Source organism: Melospiza melodia, unplaced genomic scaffold, assembly GCF_035770615.1.
Source record: "Melospiza melodia melodia isolate bMelMel2 unplaced genomic scaffold, bMelMel2.pri scaffold_369, whole genome shotgun sequence".
NCBI lineage: Eukaryota > Metazoa > Chordata > Aves > Passeriformes > Passerellidae > Melospiza > Melospiza melodia.
Window position 1 is genome coordinate 40,683 of NW_026948689.1, and position 16,215 is coordinate 56,897.

Here is a 16,215-nt window from a genome sequence, read left to right on the forward strand (position 1 = left end):
TCCCCCTCATTTTATATATTCCCCTCTTTACATCCCTTCCTTTCCCCCCTTTTCCTCTTTTAACCCCTTATTTTCTCCTTTCATTTTTCAATTTCCCCTCTTCTTTTTCCTCTCTCTGCATTTTTCTGTCTTTTCTCCATACTTTCAAAAATTTTTGATTTCACCACTTCCCCTTTTGTTTGTTTTATAATTTTTTTTTTAATTCCCCTCCCTCCACGCTCTCTGTGCTGCTCCAACCTCCCCTCAGGGCCCGGCCCCTCTCCCCCATTTTTATCGCATTGTACCCAACCCCCCCCGCGGCCGCTTTGTACAAGGTGCAACTCGATACTTTATGTAGTTTTTATATGTTGTAATATTTCTTCAAATAAATCGCGCCTATAAGTTATAAACAATTAAAACCAAATTCTCCGCGCCGCGCTACGAGTAGGCCGCAATCGCCATGGCGGCGTTGCTTAGCAACCGCTTCCCGCCATGCCCCGCGCGGGGGCGCTTCCCGCCTTCCCCCCGCCGGAAGTGACGCGCGCGGACCGGAAGTGGCGGGCGGCCTTTCCGTTGTGGCGGCGTGAGGGCGGCGGAGGCGGCGATGCCGACCGGGGACTACGAGTGAGGGCGGGGGCGGGAACCGGGATGGAAACCGGGAGCGGGAACCGGGATTGGGGCCGGGAACCGGGATTGAGGCTGCAGAGGGGTTTTGAGGTGGATCGAGAGCGGCGGCGGCGGCATCGGGCCTGTGGCTGTGTGAGGGGACCGGGAACCGGGAACCGGGGTTGGGATCGGGAACCGGGATTGGGCTTTGAGGTGGATCGGGAACGGCGGCGGCGGCGGCATCGGGCCTGTGGCTGTGTGAGGGGAACGGTAACCGGGCCCGGGCTTGGGATCGGCAGCCGGGACCGGGGATGGGAACCGGGAGCGGGATCGGGAACCGGGACCGGGGATGGGAACCGGGAGCGGAATCAGGATCGGGAACCGGGACCGGGGATGGGAACCGGGAACCGGGGACGGGAACCGGGAGCGGGATCAGGATCGGGAACCGGGATCGGGAACCAGAAACGGGACTGGGAACCGGGGTTGGGATCAAGAACCGGGATCGGGGCCCGGTTCGGGGGCCCGGTCTGTCCCGGTTCGGGGTCCCGGTCTGTCCCGGTTCAGGGTCCCGGTCTGTCCCGGTTCGGGGTCCCGGTCTGTCCCGGTTCAGGGTCCCGCTCTGTCCCGGTCTGTCCCGGTTCGGGGTCCCGGGGGGTTCAGGCGGGGCCGGGGCCGTGAGGGGAAAGGGGAGGGGGAAGGCACAGGGTGGCACAGGGACACCTGGGGGTGGCACGGGGACACCTGGGGGTGGCACGGGGTGGCACAGGGACACTGGGGGTGGCACAGGGTGGCACAGGGACACCTGGGGGTGGCACGGGGTGGCACAGGTGTCACCCGAGGCCGTTGTGTCCCCACAGCTCCAAGCCCAGCTGGGCTGACCAGGTGGAGGAGGAGGGAGGAGAGGATGGTGAGTGACAGCGGGCACACCTGGGCTGGCACCGGGCACACCTGGCACACCGAGGACGCCTGGGGGTGGCACCTGGCACACCGGGCACAGCTGTCATTGGTGCCACCTCTCACACCTGTGGCACCTGTCAGGGGTGGCACCTGTGGTACTTGTCACTCGTGTCACACCTGGCATTGGTGCCACCTGAAATTGGTGTCACACCTGTCACACCTGTGGTACATGTCACACCTGGCATTGGTGCCACCTGCCATTGGTGTCACACCTGTCACACCTGTTGTACCCGTCTTTGGTGCCACCTGTCACACCTGTCACACCTGGCATTGGTGTCACACCTGCCATTGGTGCCACCTGCCATTGGTGTCACACCTGTTGTACCCGTCTTTGGTGCCACCTGTCACACCTGTGGCACCTGTCACTCCTGTCACACCTGCCATTGGTGTCACCTGGCATTGGTGCCACACCTGTCACACTGGGTCACCTGTGCCCAGGTGAGCTGTACCTGAGCCCAGGCGTGTCCGTCTGTCTGTCTGTCTGTCTGTCCCAGACAAGGTGGGGTTCCCTGGGGGTTCCCTGAGCCCAGGTGAGCTGTACCTGAGCCCAGGTGAGCTGTACCTGAGCCCAGGTGTGTCTGTCTGTCTGTCTGTGTGTCCGTGTGTCCGTCCCAGACAAGGTGGGGTTCCCTGGGGGTTCCCTGAGCCCAGGTGAGCTGTACCTGAGCCCAGGTGTGTCTGTCTGATTGTCTGTCTGTCCGTGTGTCCGTCCCAGACAAGGCGATCACCTCGGAGCTGCTCAAGGACCTGCCCCTGCCCCTGCCCCTGCCCGGCGGCCTGGGAGGCCCCAACAGCGCCGAGGCCGAGCTGCTGAGGGGAGGTGAGGGGGGGAGGGGAGGGGGGACACACCTGGGGACACACCTGGGACACAGCTGGGGACAGTGACACACCTGGGGACAGTGACACACCTGGGGACACACCTGGGGACAGTGACACACCTGGGGACAACTGGGACACACCTGGGGACAGCTGGGGACAGCTGGGACAGTGACACACCTGGGGACACACCTGGGGAGGGGAGTGACACAGCTGGGGACACCTGAGGGGACACATGGGGGCATTTGGGGGACACCCATGTCTCACCCGTGTCACACCCGTGTCTCACCTGTCCCCACCTGTCCCCAGGTCCCCTCCCCCCCCCCAAGGAGGTCGTCAATGGCAACATCAAAACGGTCACCGAGTACCGCGAGGAGGAGGACGGGCGCAAGGTCAAGGTGGGCACGGGGGGCACAGGTGGGCACGGGGGCACCTGAGCCCCAAAATTGGCACCTGAGCCCCAAAATTGGCACCTCTGGACCCCAAATTTGGGACTTCTGGACCCCAAATTTGGCTCCTAAGGGGCTCAGGTGCTCCAGGTGACTCAAATTTGGCACCTCTGGACCCCAAAATTGGCACCTCTGGACCCCAAATTTGGCAACTGAGCCCCAAATTTGGCACCTGAGCCCCAAAATTGGCACCTCTGGACCCCAAAATTGGCACTTCTGGACCCCAAAATTGGCACCTGAGCCCCAAAATTGGCACCTCAGGACCCCAAATTTGGGACTTCTGGACCCCAGAATTGGCACCTCTGGACCCCAAAATTGGCACCTGAACCCCAAAATTGGCACCTCAGGACCCCAAATTTGGGACTTCTGGACCCCAAATTTGGCACCTGAGCCTCAAGTTTGGCACCTCAGGACCCCAAAATTGGCACTTGAGCCCCAAAATTGGCACTTCTGGACCCCAAAATTGGCACCTCTGGACCCCAAAATTGGCACCTCTGGACCCCAAAATTGGCACCTGAGCCCCAAAATTGGCACCTGAGCCCCAAAATTTGGCTTTTTAAGGATTCAGGTGCTCCAGGAATTCCCAAATTTGTCACCTGTGGACCCCAAATTTGGGATTTTTGGGATCAGGTGCTCCAGGAATTCCCAAATTTGGGATTTTTGGGATCAGGTGCCCCAGGAGCTCCCAAATTTGGGATTTTTGGGCTCAGATCCTCCAGGAATTCCCAAATTTGGGATTTTTGGGATCAGGTGCCCCAGGAGCTCCCAAATTTGGGATTTTTGGGCTCAGATCCTCCAGGAATTCCCAAATTTGGGATTTTTGGGATCAGGTCCTCCAGGAATTCCCAAATTTGGGGGATTTTTGGGGTTTTTTTGGGGTTTCCCAGCCTCATTCCCGCATTTTCCCCGTCCCAGATCATCCGAACGTTCCGGATCGAGACCCGCAAAGCCTCCAAGGCCGTGGCCCGGCGCAAGGTGAGGGGAAAATGGGGGGAAAATGGGGAAAAAATGGGAAAACTGGGGAAAAACGGGGAAAAAATGGGATTAAAATGGGGAAAATGGGATTTGGAATGGAAAAAATGGGATTAATGTGGTGTTAAAATGGGAAAAACGGGATTAAGGTGGGATAAAAATGGGATTGAGAATAGGGAGAATGGGATTGGGAGTGGGGAAAAGTTGGATTAAAATGGGATAAAATGGGATTGGGACTGAAAAAAATGGGATTGGGAATGGGGAAAAGGGGATTCAAATGGGATAAAATGGGATTAAAATGGGAAAACGTGGGATTAAAATGGTGTTGGGAATGGGGAAAATGGGATAAAAATGGGGAAAATGGGAATGGGAAAATGGGATAAAAATGGCGAAAATGGGAGTGGGAAATGGGATTTGCTTGGGAATGGGAAAAAATGGGATTTACCTGGGAAAATGGGATTGGGGAAAATTTGATTCACCTGGGAAAAATGGGATTGGGAATGGGAAAAATGGGATTTACCTGGGAGTGGGATCGGGAAAAATGGGATTTACCTGGGAAAAGGAAAAATGGGATTTACCTGGGAAAAATGGGATTTGGAATGGGAAAAAATGGGATTTACTTGGGAATAGGAAAAATGGGATTTACCTGGGAAAAACGGGATTGGGAATGGGAAAAATGGGATTTACCTGGGAAAAGGAAAAATGGGATTTACCTGGGAATAGGAAAAATGGGATTTACCTGGGAAAAGGAAAAATGGGATTTACCTGGGAAAAATGGGATTTGGAATGGGAAAAAATGGGATTTACTTGGGAATAGGAAAAGTGGGATTTACCTGGGAATAGGAAAAATGGGATTTAGCTGGGAAAAGGAAAAATGGGATTTACCTGGGAAAAATGGGATTGGGAATGGGAAAAATGGGATTTACCTGGGAAAAACCAGATTTGGAATAGGAAAAATGGGATTTACCTGGGGATGGAGAAATGGGATTTACCTGGGAAAAATGGGATTGGGAATGGGAAAAAATGGGATTTAGCTGTGAAAATGGGGTTGGGGAAAATGGGATTTACCTGGGGATGGGAAATGGGATTGGGAATGGGAAAAATGGGATTTAGCTGGGAATAGGAAAAATGGGATTTACCTGGGAAAAATGGGATTGGGGAAAATGGGATTTACCTGGGAATGGGCAATGGGATTTACCTGGGGATGGAGAAATGGGATTTACCTGTGAAAATGGGATTGGGATAAATGGGATTTACCTGGGAGTGGGAAACGGAATTCCGGCGTTCCCACCGGAACAAGGCCGGGATCTCAAATTTCCTGGGATTTTCAAGGATTTCCCATTTTCCCCCCAATCCCGAATTTCCCGGGATTTTCAAGAATTTCCCATTTTCCCCCCAATCCCGAATTTCCTGGGATTTTCAAGAATTTCCCATTTTCCCCCCAATCCCGAATTTCCTGGGATTTTCAAGAATTCCCCATTTTCCCCCCAATCCCGAATTTCCCGGGATTTTCAAGGATTCCCCATTTTCCCCCCAATCCCAGAACTGGAAGAAATTTGGGAATTCCGAGTTCGACGCCCCCGGGCCCAACGTGGCCACCACGACCGTGAGCGACGACGTCTTCATGACCTTCATCACCAGCAAGGAGGTACGGGCACGCCCGGGGACACGCGGGCACCGGGAACGTGCCCAGGGGTGCCCCAAAAATGTCCCCAGGTGTGCCCCAAAAATGTCCCCAGGTGTGCCCCAAAAATGTGCCCAGGGGTGCCCCAAAAATGTCCCCAGGTGTGCCCCAAAAATGTCCTCAGGTGTGCCCCAAAAGTGTCCTCAGGGGTGCCCAGGTGTGCCCCAAAAATGTCCCCAGGTGTGCCCCAAAAATGTCCCCAGGTGTGCCCCAAAAATGTCCTCAGGGGTGCCCAGGTGTGCCCCAAAAATGTCCCCAGGTGTGCCCCAAAAATGTCCTCAGGTGTCCCCAGATGTGCCCCAGAAAGCGTCCTCAGGTGTGCCCCAAAAATGTGCCCAGGGATGCCCCAGGAATGTCCCCAGGTGTGCCCCAGAAAATGTCCTCAGATGTGCGCAGGGGTGCCCCAGAAATGTCCCCAGGTGTGCCCAGGTGTGCCCCAGAAAGTGTCCTCAGGTGTGCGCAGGGGTGCCCCAGAAATGTCCCCAGGTGTGCCCGGGTGTGCCCCAGAAAGTGTCCTCAGGTGTCCCCAGGTGTGCCCCAAGAAGTGTCCTCAGATGTGCCCAGGGGTGCCCCAGGAATGTCCTCAGGTGTGCCCCAAAAAGCGTCCCCAGGTGTGCCCAGGTGTGTTCCAGAAATGTCCCCAGGTGTGCCCCAGGAATGTGCCCAGGTGTGCCCCAGAAAGTGTCCTGAGGTGTGCCCAGGTGTGCCCCAAAAATGTCCTCAGGTGTGCCCCAAAAATGTCCTCAGGTGTGCCCGGGTGTGCCCCAGGAATGTCCCCAGGTGTGCCCCAGGAATGTCCCCAGGTGTGCCCAGGTGTGCCCCAAGAAGTGTCCTCAGGTGTGCCCAGGGGTGCCCCAAAAATGTCCTCAGGGGTGCCCAGGTGTGTTCCAGAAATGTCCTCAGGGGTGCCCCAAAAATGTGCCCAGGTGTGCCCCAGAAAGCGTCCCCAGGGGTGCCCATGCAGAACATAAATTGTGAGAAGGAGAACCCCAGGAACATCTCTAGGTGTGCCCCATAACCACGTGTGCCACCAGCTGTGTCCCCAGGTGTCCATAGCTGTCCCCAGGTGCACTCAGGTGTGTCCCCACCTGTCCCACCACAGGACCTGAACTGCCAGGAGGAGGAGGAGAACCCCAGTAACATCTCTAGGTGTGCCCCATAACCACGTGTGTCCCTAGGTGTCCCCAGGTGTCCCCAGGTTTCTCCAGGTTTCTCCAGGTGTCCATAGCTGTCCCCAGCTGTCCCCAGGTGTCCCCAGATCTGCTCAGGTGTGTCCCCACCTGTCCCACCACAGGACCTGAACTGCCAGGAGGAGGAGGAGAACCCCATGAACATTTCTAGGTGTTCCCCATAACCACGTGTGTCTCTGGGTGTCCATAACTGTCTCCAGGTTTCTCCAGGTGTCCCCAGCTGTCCCCAGGTGTCCCCAGGTTTCTCCAGGTGTCCATAGGTGTCCATAGCTGTCCCCAGCTGTCCCCAGGTGCGCTCAGGTGTGTCCTCACCTGTCCCACCACAGGACCTGAACTGCCAGGAGGAGAAGGAGAACCCCAGGAACATCTCTAGGTGTTCCCCATAACCACGTGTGTCCATAGGTGTCCATAACTGTCCCCAGGTTTCTCCAGGTTTCTCCAGGTGTCCATAGCTGTCCCCAGCTGTCCCCAGGTGCGCTCAGGTGTGTCCCCACCTGTCCCACCACAGGACCTGAACTGCCAGGAGGAGAAGGAGAACCCCAGGAACATCTCTAGGTGTTCCCCATAACCACGTGTGTCCATAGGTGTCCATAACTGTCCCCAGGTTTCTCCAGGTGTCCATAGCTGTCCCCAGCTGTCCCCAGGTGTCCATAGGTGTCCCCACCTGTCCCACCACAGGACCTGAACTGCCAGGAGGAGGAGGACCCCATGAACAAGCTCAAGGGCCAGAAGATCGTCTCGTGCCGCATCTGCAAGGGCGACCACTGGACCACGCGCTGCCCCTACAAGGACACGCTGGGGCCCATGCAGAAGGAGCTGGCCGAGCAGCTGGGGCTGTCCACGGGCGAGAAGGAGAAGCTGCCCGGAGGTGGGACCCCAAAATTTGGTTCTTTTGGGTTTTTTGAGGAATTCTGGAGATTTTTCCCTCGTTTTCCCCATTTTTTCGTGGTTGCGTAGCCCCCAAGGTCACCATGGTGGCCCTGTTGTGGTGGCCCCATGTAGGATCTGCTGGGGTTCTCCATGGTGGAAAAGGAGAAGCTGCCCGGAGGTGGGACCCCAAATTTTGGTTCTTTTGGGTTTTTTTGGGGAATTTTGGGGATTTTTCCCCCATTTTCCCCATTTTTTCATGGTTGCGTAGCCCCCAAGGTCACCATGGTGGCCCCATGGTGGTGGCCCCATGTAGGATCTGCTGGGGCTGTCCACGGGCGAGAAGGAGAAGCTCCCTGGAGGTGGGACCCCAAAATTTGGTTCTTTTGGGTTCTTTGGGGAATTTTGGGGATTTTCCCCCTATTTTTCCCATTTTTGTACGGTTGTGGTGGCCCCAAGGTCACCATGGTGGCCCCATGATGGTGGCCCCACGCAGAAGGATCTGCTGGGGCTCTCCATGGTGGAAAAGGAGAAGCTGCCCGGAGGTGGGACCCCAAATTTTGGTTCTTTTGGGTTTTTTTGGGGAATTTTGGGGAATTTTCCCGTTTTTGAAGGGTTGTGGTGGCCCCAAGGTCACCGTGGTGGCCCTGTTGTGGTGGCCCCGTGCAGAAGGATCTGCTGGGGTTCTCCATGGTGGACAAGGAGAAGCTCCCTGAAGGTGGGACCCCAAAATTTGGGTGTTTTGGGAATTTCGGGGATTTTTTGGGAATTTTTCCCTCATTTTTCCCGTTTTTGTGCGGTTGTGGTGGCCCCGTTGTTCTTCTGGCCCCGTTGTGGTGGCCCCGTGCAGAAGGAGCTGCTGGGGCTGTCCCTCACCTGGCCCTCACCTGTCCCACCCGTCCCACCTGTGTCACACCTGTCCCCTCACCTGTCACACCTGTCCCTGTCCCTCACCTGTGTCACACCTGTGTCACACCTGTGTCCCACCCGTGTCTCACACCTGTCACACTCATGTCCCCACCTGTCCCCCCTGTGTCACACTCATGTCCCCCCTGTCCCCACCTGTGTCACACCTGTGTCACTCCCGTGTCCCCTTGTGTCCCACCCGTGTCCCACCCGTGTCCCCCCTGTCCCCACCCGTGTCCCACCCGTGTCCCCCCTGTCCCACACCTGTGTCACACCCGTGTCACACCTGTCCCCACCTGTCCCCACCCGTGTCCCACCCGTGTCACACCCCTGTCCCCACCTGTGTCACACCCGTGTCACACCTGTCCCCACCTGTCCCCACCTGTGTCACACCTGTCCCCCGTGTCACACCCCTGTCCCCACCTGTGTCACACCCGTGTCACACCTGTCCCCACCCGTGTCCCACCCGTGTCACACCCCTGTCCCCACCCGTGTCACACCTGTCACACCTGTCCCCACCCGTGTCACACCTGTCCCCCGTGTCACACCCCTGTCCCCACCTGTGTCACACCCGTGTCACACCCCTGTCCCCACCTGTGTCACACCCGTGTCACACCCGTGTCACACCTGTGTCACACCTGTCCCCCCGCAGAGCCCGAGCCCGTGGCCGCCCAGGTGAGCAAGACGGGCAAGTACGTCCCGCCCAGCCTGAGGGACGGCGCCAGCCGGCGCGGGGAGTCCATGCAGCCCAACCGCAGAGGTGAGGGCACCTGGGGGCACCTGGGCACACCTGGGGGCACCTGGGGAGGGTAACAACACACCTGGGGAGGGTTAAAAACACACCTGGGCACACCTGGGCACACCTGAGGGACAGCGCGGGGAGTCCATGCAGCCCAACCGCAGAGGTGAGGGCACCTGGGCACACCTGGGCACACACCTGGGCACACCTGGGGGCACCTGGGGGCACCTCGGGGCACCTGGGTACACCTGGGGAGGGTTAAAAACGCACCTGGGCACACCTGGGCACACCTGAGGGACAGCGCGGGGAGTCCATGCAGCCCAGCCGCAGAGGTGAGGGCACCTGGGCACACCTGGGCACACCTGGGGGCACCTGGGGAGGGTAACAACACACCTGGGGAGGGTTAAAAACACACCTGGGCACACACCTGGGGGGTTTTTGGGGACACCTGGGGACACCTGGGACACACCTGGGCGGCTCTGGGGACACCCGGGACACACCTGGGGATAACTTGGTCACACCTGGGGAGCTCTGGGGACACCTGGAACACACCTGGGGATACCTGGGTGGCTTTTGGGGACACCTGGGACACACCTGAAGACACCTGGGACACACCTGGGCATAACTTGGTCACACCTGGGCATAACTTGGTCCCACCTGGGACACACCTGGGTGGTTTTTGGGGGCACCTGAGGGTACAACCGCCACCCCCGTGGGTCTCACCTGTGTCCCCTGTGTCACCTGTGTCACCAGCCGACGACAACGCCACCATCCGCGTCACCAACCTGTCAGAGGACACGCGCGAGACCGACCTGCAGGAGCTGTTCCGCCCCTTCGGCTCCATCTCGCGCATTTACCTGGCCAAGGACAAGACCACGGGCCAGTCCAAGGTGGGCGCGGGCACGGGGGGCGCCCGGGCGTGCCCAGGTGTGTGCCCGGGTGTGTGCCCGGGCGTGCCCAGGTGTGCGCGCTGAGCCGGGCGTGTCCCGCAGGGCTTCGCCTTCATCAGCTTCCACCGGCGCGAGGACGCGGCCAGAGCCATCGCGGGCGTGTCCGGCTTCGGCTACGACCACCTGATCCTCAACGTGGAGTGGGCAAAGTGGGTACCTGGCACACACCTGGGCACACACCTGGGGGGGTTACACTCACCTGATCCTCAACGTGGAGTGGGCAAAGTGGGTACACACCTGGGCACACACCTGGGCACACACCTGGGGGGGTTACACTCACCTGATCCTCAACGTGGAGTGGGCAAAGTGGGTACACACCTGGGCACACCTGGGGCACCTGGGCACACCTGGGCACACACCTGGGTACAGCTGGGAACTCACCTGGGCACACACCTGGGTACACACCTGGGCACACCTGGGCACACGCGTGGGGGGGTTACACCCACCTGATCCTCAACGTGGAGTGGGCAAAGTGGGTACACCTGGGCACACACCTGGGCACACTTGGGACATACCTGGGTACACCTGGCACATGTGGGGCATGCCTAAATAACACCAGGACACACCTGGGCATACCTGGGACACACCTGGGTACACGAGACACACCTGGGCACACCTTGGGACATACCTGGGCACACCTGGGCGCACTTGGGACACACGTGGGCATTCACCTGATACACCTGGGCACACCTGGATTACACCTGGGTACACGAGACACACCTGGGCACTCATATGGGCACACCTTGGGACACACCTGGGCACACCTTGGGGCACACTTGGGCACACCTTGGGGCACACCTGGGCACACCTGGGCACCTCTCACCTCTCCCTTCTCCTCCCTCCAGGCCCTCCACCAACTGAGCCGCTCCAGTGGATCCCAGTTTGTCCCAGTTCATCCCAGTTCAATAAAGCTCTGGGTTCTGGCACCACCCCTGTCCAGGATTTTGGGGGGGAAAAAATGGGATTTTGGAAAAAAATGGGAATTTTGGGGGGGGGGGAAATTTGAAATTTTGGAGGGCAAAAATGAGAATTTTGGGGTAGAAAAATGGGAATTTGGGGTAGAAAATGGGAATTTTGGGATGGGGAAAATGGGAGTTTGGGTGGGAAAAAATGGGAATTTTGGGGCGGAAGGATGGGAATTGGAGGTGGGGGAAAATTGGAATTTTGGGTGGGAAATTCAGAATTTTAGGGGGGCAAAAATGGGAATTTTGGGGTAGAAAAATGGGATTTTGGGGTAGAAAAGTGAAATTTTTCCTGGAAAAGAAAAAAAAAAAAAAAGAGCCACACAAGTTCTTGGGGTGGATCCAACTTTATTTCTGCATTTTTCCACCCATTTTTGAGGTTTTCTCCCATTTTTCTGGGATTTTTTTTCCCCCCCACATTTTTTGGGGTTTTCCTTCTTTTGTTGTTTTCCCCCCCATTTTTTGGGGTGATTTCCCCTGGATTTGGGGGGACCACGGGTGGGGGGAACTCTGGGGGACCCCAAAATTCCCCTTGAGGGCCCCAAATTTTTCCTGGAAGATCCCAAAATTCCCTCGGGCCCCAAAATCCGTCCCGGAGACCCCAAAATTCCCAAATATTCCCCCCCTTCAATTTTTCCTTTTCCGCGCCCGTCCCGGCCGAGGGAAATTTGGGGTTTTTTGGGGGCTCAGGAGTTTCCCACGGCGGGATTTGGATTTTTGGGGTGTCCTGGGTGGGATTTGGAGGTTCCAGGTTGGGATTTTGGGGTGCCACGACGAAATTTGGGATTTCCAGGATGGGATTTTGGGGTTCCTGGTGTGGATTTTCGGGATCCAGGTGTGGATTTTGGGGTTCCTGAGTGGAATTTTGGTGTTCCTGAGTGGGGTTTTGGGGTTCCAGGTGTGGATTTTGGGGTTCCAGGTGTGGATTTTGGGCTCCTCTTCCGTCGTTTCGGGGCTCGGGGCTCGGCCGAGCGGCTTCGCCTCCTCTTGGAGCTGCCAGGGAACAAATCTGGGGGAAAAACAGGGAAAAATGGGAATTTAGAGGGGAAAAAATGGGATTTTGGGGGAAAAAAATGGGATTTTGGGGGAAAAATTGGGATTTAGGGGGGAAAGAATTGGGATTTGGGGAGAAAAAATGGAATTTCGGGACGGAAAATTGGGGTTTAGGAGAACGAAAATGGGATTTGAGTTTAAAAAAAATTGGGATTTGGAAGGAAAAAAGGGTTTGGGGAGGAAAACAAAGGAATTTAAGGATTAAATGTTGGGATTTGGGGGGAAATGTTGGGATTTGGGGTGGCCCCGGAAGTGTCAGAGCGTTTACTTTGATCCCAAATCACGGAAATTCAGGAATTTTGGCCTCATCAGCCACTTCCGGGGAGGGAAAATCCCAAAATCACCTGAAACGCCCCCAAAATTTTCTTTATCCCCCCCCAGACTCACCAGGAACACCCCAAAATTTCCTTTTTATTTCCCCCCAAACTCATCTGGAAACCCCAAAATTCACCTGGAACGCCCCAAAACTGCCCTTGACCCAGCCCAGATTCAACTGAAAACCCCAAAATTTCCTTTTCTTCCCCCAAAAGTCACCTGAAAACCCCAAACCTCACCTGGAACACCCCAAAATCCACCTGAGTCTCCCCTAAATTCACCTGAAACCTCCCCAAATTCACCTGGAACACCCCAAACCTCACCTGGAACACCCCAAAATCCACCTGAAAACCCCACAAATCCCACCTGGAGCACCCCTAAAACTCACCTGGACACCCCAAACCTCACCTGGAACACCCCAAAATCCACCTGGAGCCCCAAACCTCACCTGAAAACCCCAAAATTTCCTTTTCTCCCCACCAAACCACACCTGGAGCCCCCAAACCTCACCTAGACACCCCAAAATCCACCTGAAAACACCAAACCTCACCTGGATCCCCCAAACCTCACCTGGAACACCCCAAACCTCACCTGGACCCCCCAAATCCCCCCACTCTCACCTGCGTCCGGCTCCTCCCCCAGCTCCTCTCTGTAATATTCGGCCTCGTCCTCGTCCGACGCCTCGGCCTCACCTGGCCCAGGTGCGCCGGGGTCCTCGACGTCGCTGTCACCCCCAGGGCCACCTCTGGTGTCACCTGTGCTGGGGACACCTGGGGGGACACCTGGGGGGACACCTGGGGGGACACCTGGGGCCCGGCCCATCCCGGCCAGGCTGCGCTCCCTGCGAGAGACGGGGACAGGTGAGGGGACAATGGACAGGTGGGGACAGGGACAGGTGAGACAGGTGAGGGGACAGGGACAGGTGGGGACAGGGACAGGTGAGACAGGTGAGGGGACAATGGACAGGTGGGGACAGGGACAGGTGAGACAGGTGAGGGGACAAGGGACAGGTGGGGACAGGGACGCCTGGGGGAGCCTCACCTGTGTCACCCTCCTGTCCTCACCTCTGTCACCTGACCCTCACCTGTGTCTCAGTGTCACCTGTCCCTGTCCCCTCAGCTGTCCCTGTCCCTCTCACCTGTGCCCCATCCCTCACCTGTCCCTGTCTCACCTGTGCCAGTCCCACCTGTCCTTGTCCCCTTACCTGTCCCCTCTGTCTCACCTGTCCCTGTCACCGTGTGTCACCTGTCCCTGTCATACCTGTCCCTGTCCCCGTGTCTCACCTATACCTGTCACCCACCTCTCACCTGTCCCTGTCATACCTGTCCCTCACCTGTCCCTGTCCCGATCTCACCTGTCCCTGTCCGTGTCTCACCTGTCCCTGTCACCCACCTCTCCGTGTCTCACCTGTCCCTAACCTGTCCCTGTCTGTGTCTCACCTGTCCCTGTCCCCATCTCACCTGTCTGTGTCTCACCTGTCCCCATCTCACCTGTCCCTGTCCGTGTCTCACCTGTCCCTGCCTCACCTGTCCGTGTCTCACCTGTCCGTGTCTCACCTGTCCCCATCTCACCTGTCCCTGTCCCTGTGTCTCACCTGTCTCTGTCTCACCTGTGCCTGTCCCTGTGTCTCACCTGTCCGTGTCTCACCTGTCCCTGTCCCTGTCTCACCTGTCCATGTCTCACCTGTGCCTGTCCCTGTGTCTCACCTGTCCGTGTCTCACCTGTCCGTGTCTCACCTGTCCCTGTCCGTGTCTCACCTGTCCGTGTGTCTCACCTGTCCCCATCTCACCTGTCCCTGTCCGTGTCTCACCTGTCCGTGTCTCACCTGTGCCGTTCGCGCTGTTTCCGTTTCCTCTCCAGGTTCTGCTCCTGCAGCCGCCGCCGCTCCGCCCTCACCTGGAGGCGCCGCTCGCGCCGGGCCTGGAGCTCGCGGAGCTCCTGCTCCCCCTTGGGGGCTGCGGGTGAATGAGATACACCTGGGTTACACCTGGGATACACCTGGGATACACCTGAGATACCCACAGGAACCTGGGATACACCTGGATACACCTGAGCACAGCCTGGAGCTCGCGGAGCTCCTGCTCCCCCTTGGGGGCTGCAGGTGAATGAGATACACCTGGGTTACACCTGGGATACACCTGGGATACACCTGGGATACACCTGGGATACACCTGGGATACACCTGGGATACACCAGGGATACACCTCCGTACAGGTGAGATCCTCCTCATATTGTCACAGGTGTCCCAGGTGTGTCCCAGGTGTGTCCCAGGTGTGTCACTCACCTGTCCCTGTCCCTGTCACTCACCCAGCCCGTGGTACAGGTGTGTCCCAGGTGTGTCACTCACCTGTCCCCAGGTGTGTCACTGTCACTCACCCAGCCCGTGGTACAGGTGTGTCACTGTCCCAGGTGTGTCCCAGGTGTGTCACTCACCTGTCCCCAGGTGTGTCCCAGGTGTGTCACTGTCACTCACCCAGCCCGTGGTACAGGTGTGTCACTCACCTGTCCCAGGTGTGTCACTCACCCAGCCCGTGGTACAGGTGTGTCCCAGGTGTGTCCCAGGTGTGTCCCAGGTGTGTCCCTGTCACTGTCACTCACCCAGCCCGTGGTACAGGTGTGTCACTGTCCCAGGTGTGTCCCAGGTGTGTCCCAGGTGTGTCCCTGTCACTGTCACTCACCCAGCCCGTGGTACAGGACGTTGCCCTGGCCCAGCCCCTCCTCCACCTTCAGCAGCTGCAGCGTCAGACGGGGCCCGATCTGGGACAGGGACGGACACACGGACAGGGACGGACGGACACGGGGACAGACAGGGGACACGGGGACAGGGACAGAGGGACACACAGGGGACAGACGGACACGGAGGGACAGACAGAGGGACACGGAGGGGGGGGACAGGGGGACACTCGGTCAGCGTCACAGCGCTCTGTGTCACCCCAGCGTCCCCAATGTCCCCATGATGTCCCCAGTGTCCCCAATGTCCCCATTGATGTCCCCATGATGTCACCTCTGTCACCCTGATGGCGCTCTGCTGTGTCACCCCAATGTCCCCAATGTCCCCAGTGATGTCCCCAATGTCCCCAGTGATGTCCCCAATGTCCCCAATGATGTCCCCAATGTCCCCAATGTCCCCAGTGTCCCCTCAGTGTCACCTCTGTCACCCTGATGGCGCTCTGCTGTGTCACCGCGTTCCCCAACGATGTCCCCAATGTCCCCAGTGTCCCCAGTGATGTCCCCTCAGTGTCACCTCTGTCACCCTGATGGCGCTCTGCTGTGTCACCGCGTTCCCCATTGATGTCCCCAGTGTCCCCAATGATGTCCCCAATGATGTCACCTCTGTCACCCTGATGGCGCTCTGCTGTGTCACCGCGTTCCCCCTCCCCGCGCAGTTCTGGGGCAGTTCCAGAACGTTCTGGGGCCCGTCCGGCTCCGCCTCGCTCTCGGACAGGGCGGCGTCACTGCGGGGACACCGACACGGGACAGGGGGACAATGGGGACAATGGGGACAATGGGGACACGGGGACACCGACAGGGGACAATGGGGACACGGGGACACGGGGACAATGGGGACAATGGGGACACGGGGACAATGGGGACACGGGGACACAGGGACAATGGGGACAATGGGGACACCGACAGGGGACAGGGGGGACAGGGGACAATGGGGACACAGGGACACGGGGACAGGGGACAATGGGGACACAGGGACACGGGGACAGGGGACAATGGGGACACAGGGACACAGGGACACGGGGACAATGGGGACAGGGACA

At 58.0% G+C, this 16,215-nt stretch overlaps 2 protein-coding genes across 2 annotated transcripts; one reads left to right on the forward strand and one right to left on the reverse strand.

The window, feature by feature from the left end:
- The first annotated feature begins 519 nt into the window (after positions 1–519).
- Positions 520–11,044, forward strand: LOC134434436 (eukaryotic translation initiation factor 3 subunit G-like). Its single transcript, XM_063183093.1, has 11 exons — positions 520–603; positions 1,443–1,492; positions 2,258–2,362; positions 2,668–2,756; positions 3,723–3,782; positions 5,323–5,427; positions 7,332–7,521; positions 9,079–9,186; positions 9,919–10,055; positions 10,158–10,264; positions 10,961–11,044. The coding sequence occupies exons 1-11, from the start codon at positions 584–586 to the stop codon at positions 10,974–10,976; spliced, it is 987 nt and encodes a 328-aa protein (XP_063039163.1). The 5' UTR covers positions 520–583; the 3' UTR covers positions 10,977–11,044.
- A 361-nt stretch (positions 11,045–11,405) lies between these two features.
- On the reverse strand, positions 11,406–15,911 carry LOC134434438 (merozoite surface protein CMZ-8-like). Its single transcript, XM_063183095.1, has 5 exons — positions 15,777–15,911; positions 15,124–15,202; positions 14,271–14,400; positions 13,066–13,286; positions 11,406–12,086 (listed from the first exon to the last, which is right to left on the reverse strand). The coding sequence occupies exons 4-5, from the start codon at positions 13,265–13,267 to the stop codon at positions 11,764–11,766; spliced, it is 525 nt and encodes a 174-aa protein (XP_063039165.1). The 5' UTR covers positions 13,268–13,286; positions 14,271–14,400; positions 15,124–15,202; positions 15,777–15,911; the 3' UTR covers positions 11,406–11,763.
- Positions 15,912–16,215: the final 304 nt, after the last annotated feature.

Bases quoted from the DNA above. Each gene is read 5' to 3' on its own strand.
- LOC134434436 (XM_063183093.1), top strand. From the start codon at position 584: ATGCCGACCGGGGACTACGA. The intron at 2,363-2,667 runs GTGAGGGGGGGA...ACCTGTCCCCAG, and splicing joins GGCCGAGCTGCTGAGGGGAG to GTCCCCTCCCCCCCCCCAAG. The intron at 7,522-9,078 runs GTGGGACCCCAA...GTCCCCCCGCAG, and splicing joins GAAGGAGAAGCTGCCCGGAG to AGCCCGAGCCCGTGGCCGCC.
- LOC134434438 (XM_063183095.1), bottom strand. From the start codon at position 13,267: ATGGGCCGGGCCCCAGGTGTCCCCCCAGGTGTCCCCCCAGGTGTCCCC. The intron at 12,087-13,065 runs GTGAGAGTGGGG...TTTTTCCCCCAG, and splicing joins GGGGGAGGAGCCGGACGCAG to ATTTGTTCCCTGGCAGCTCC.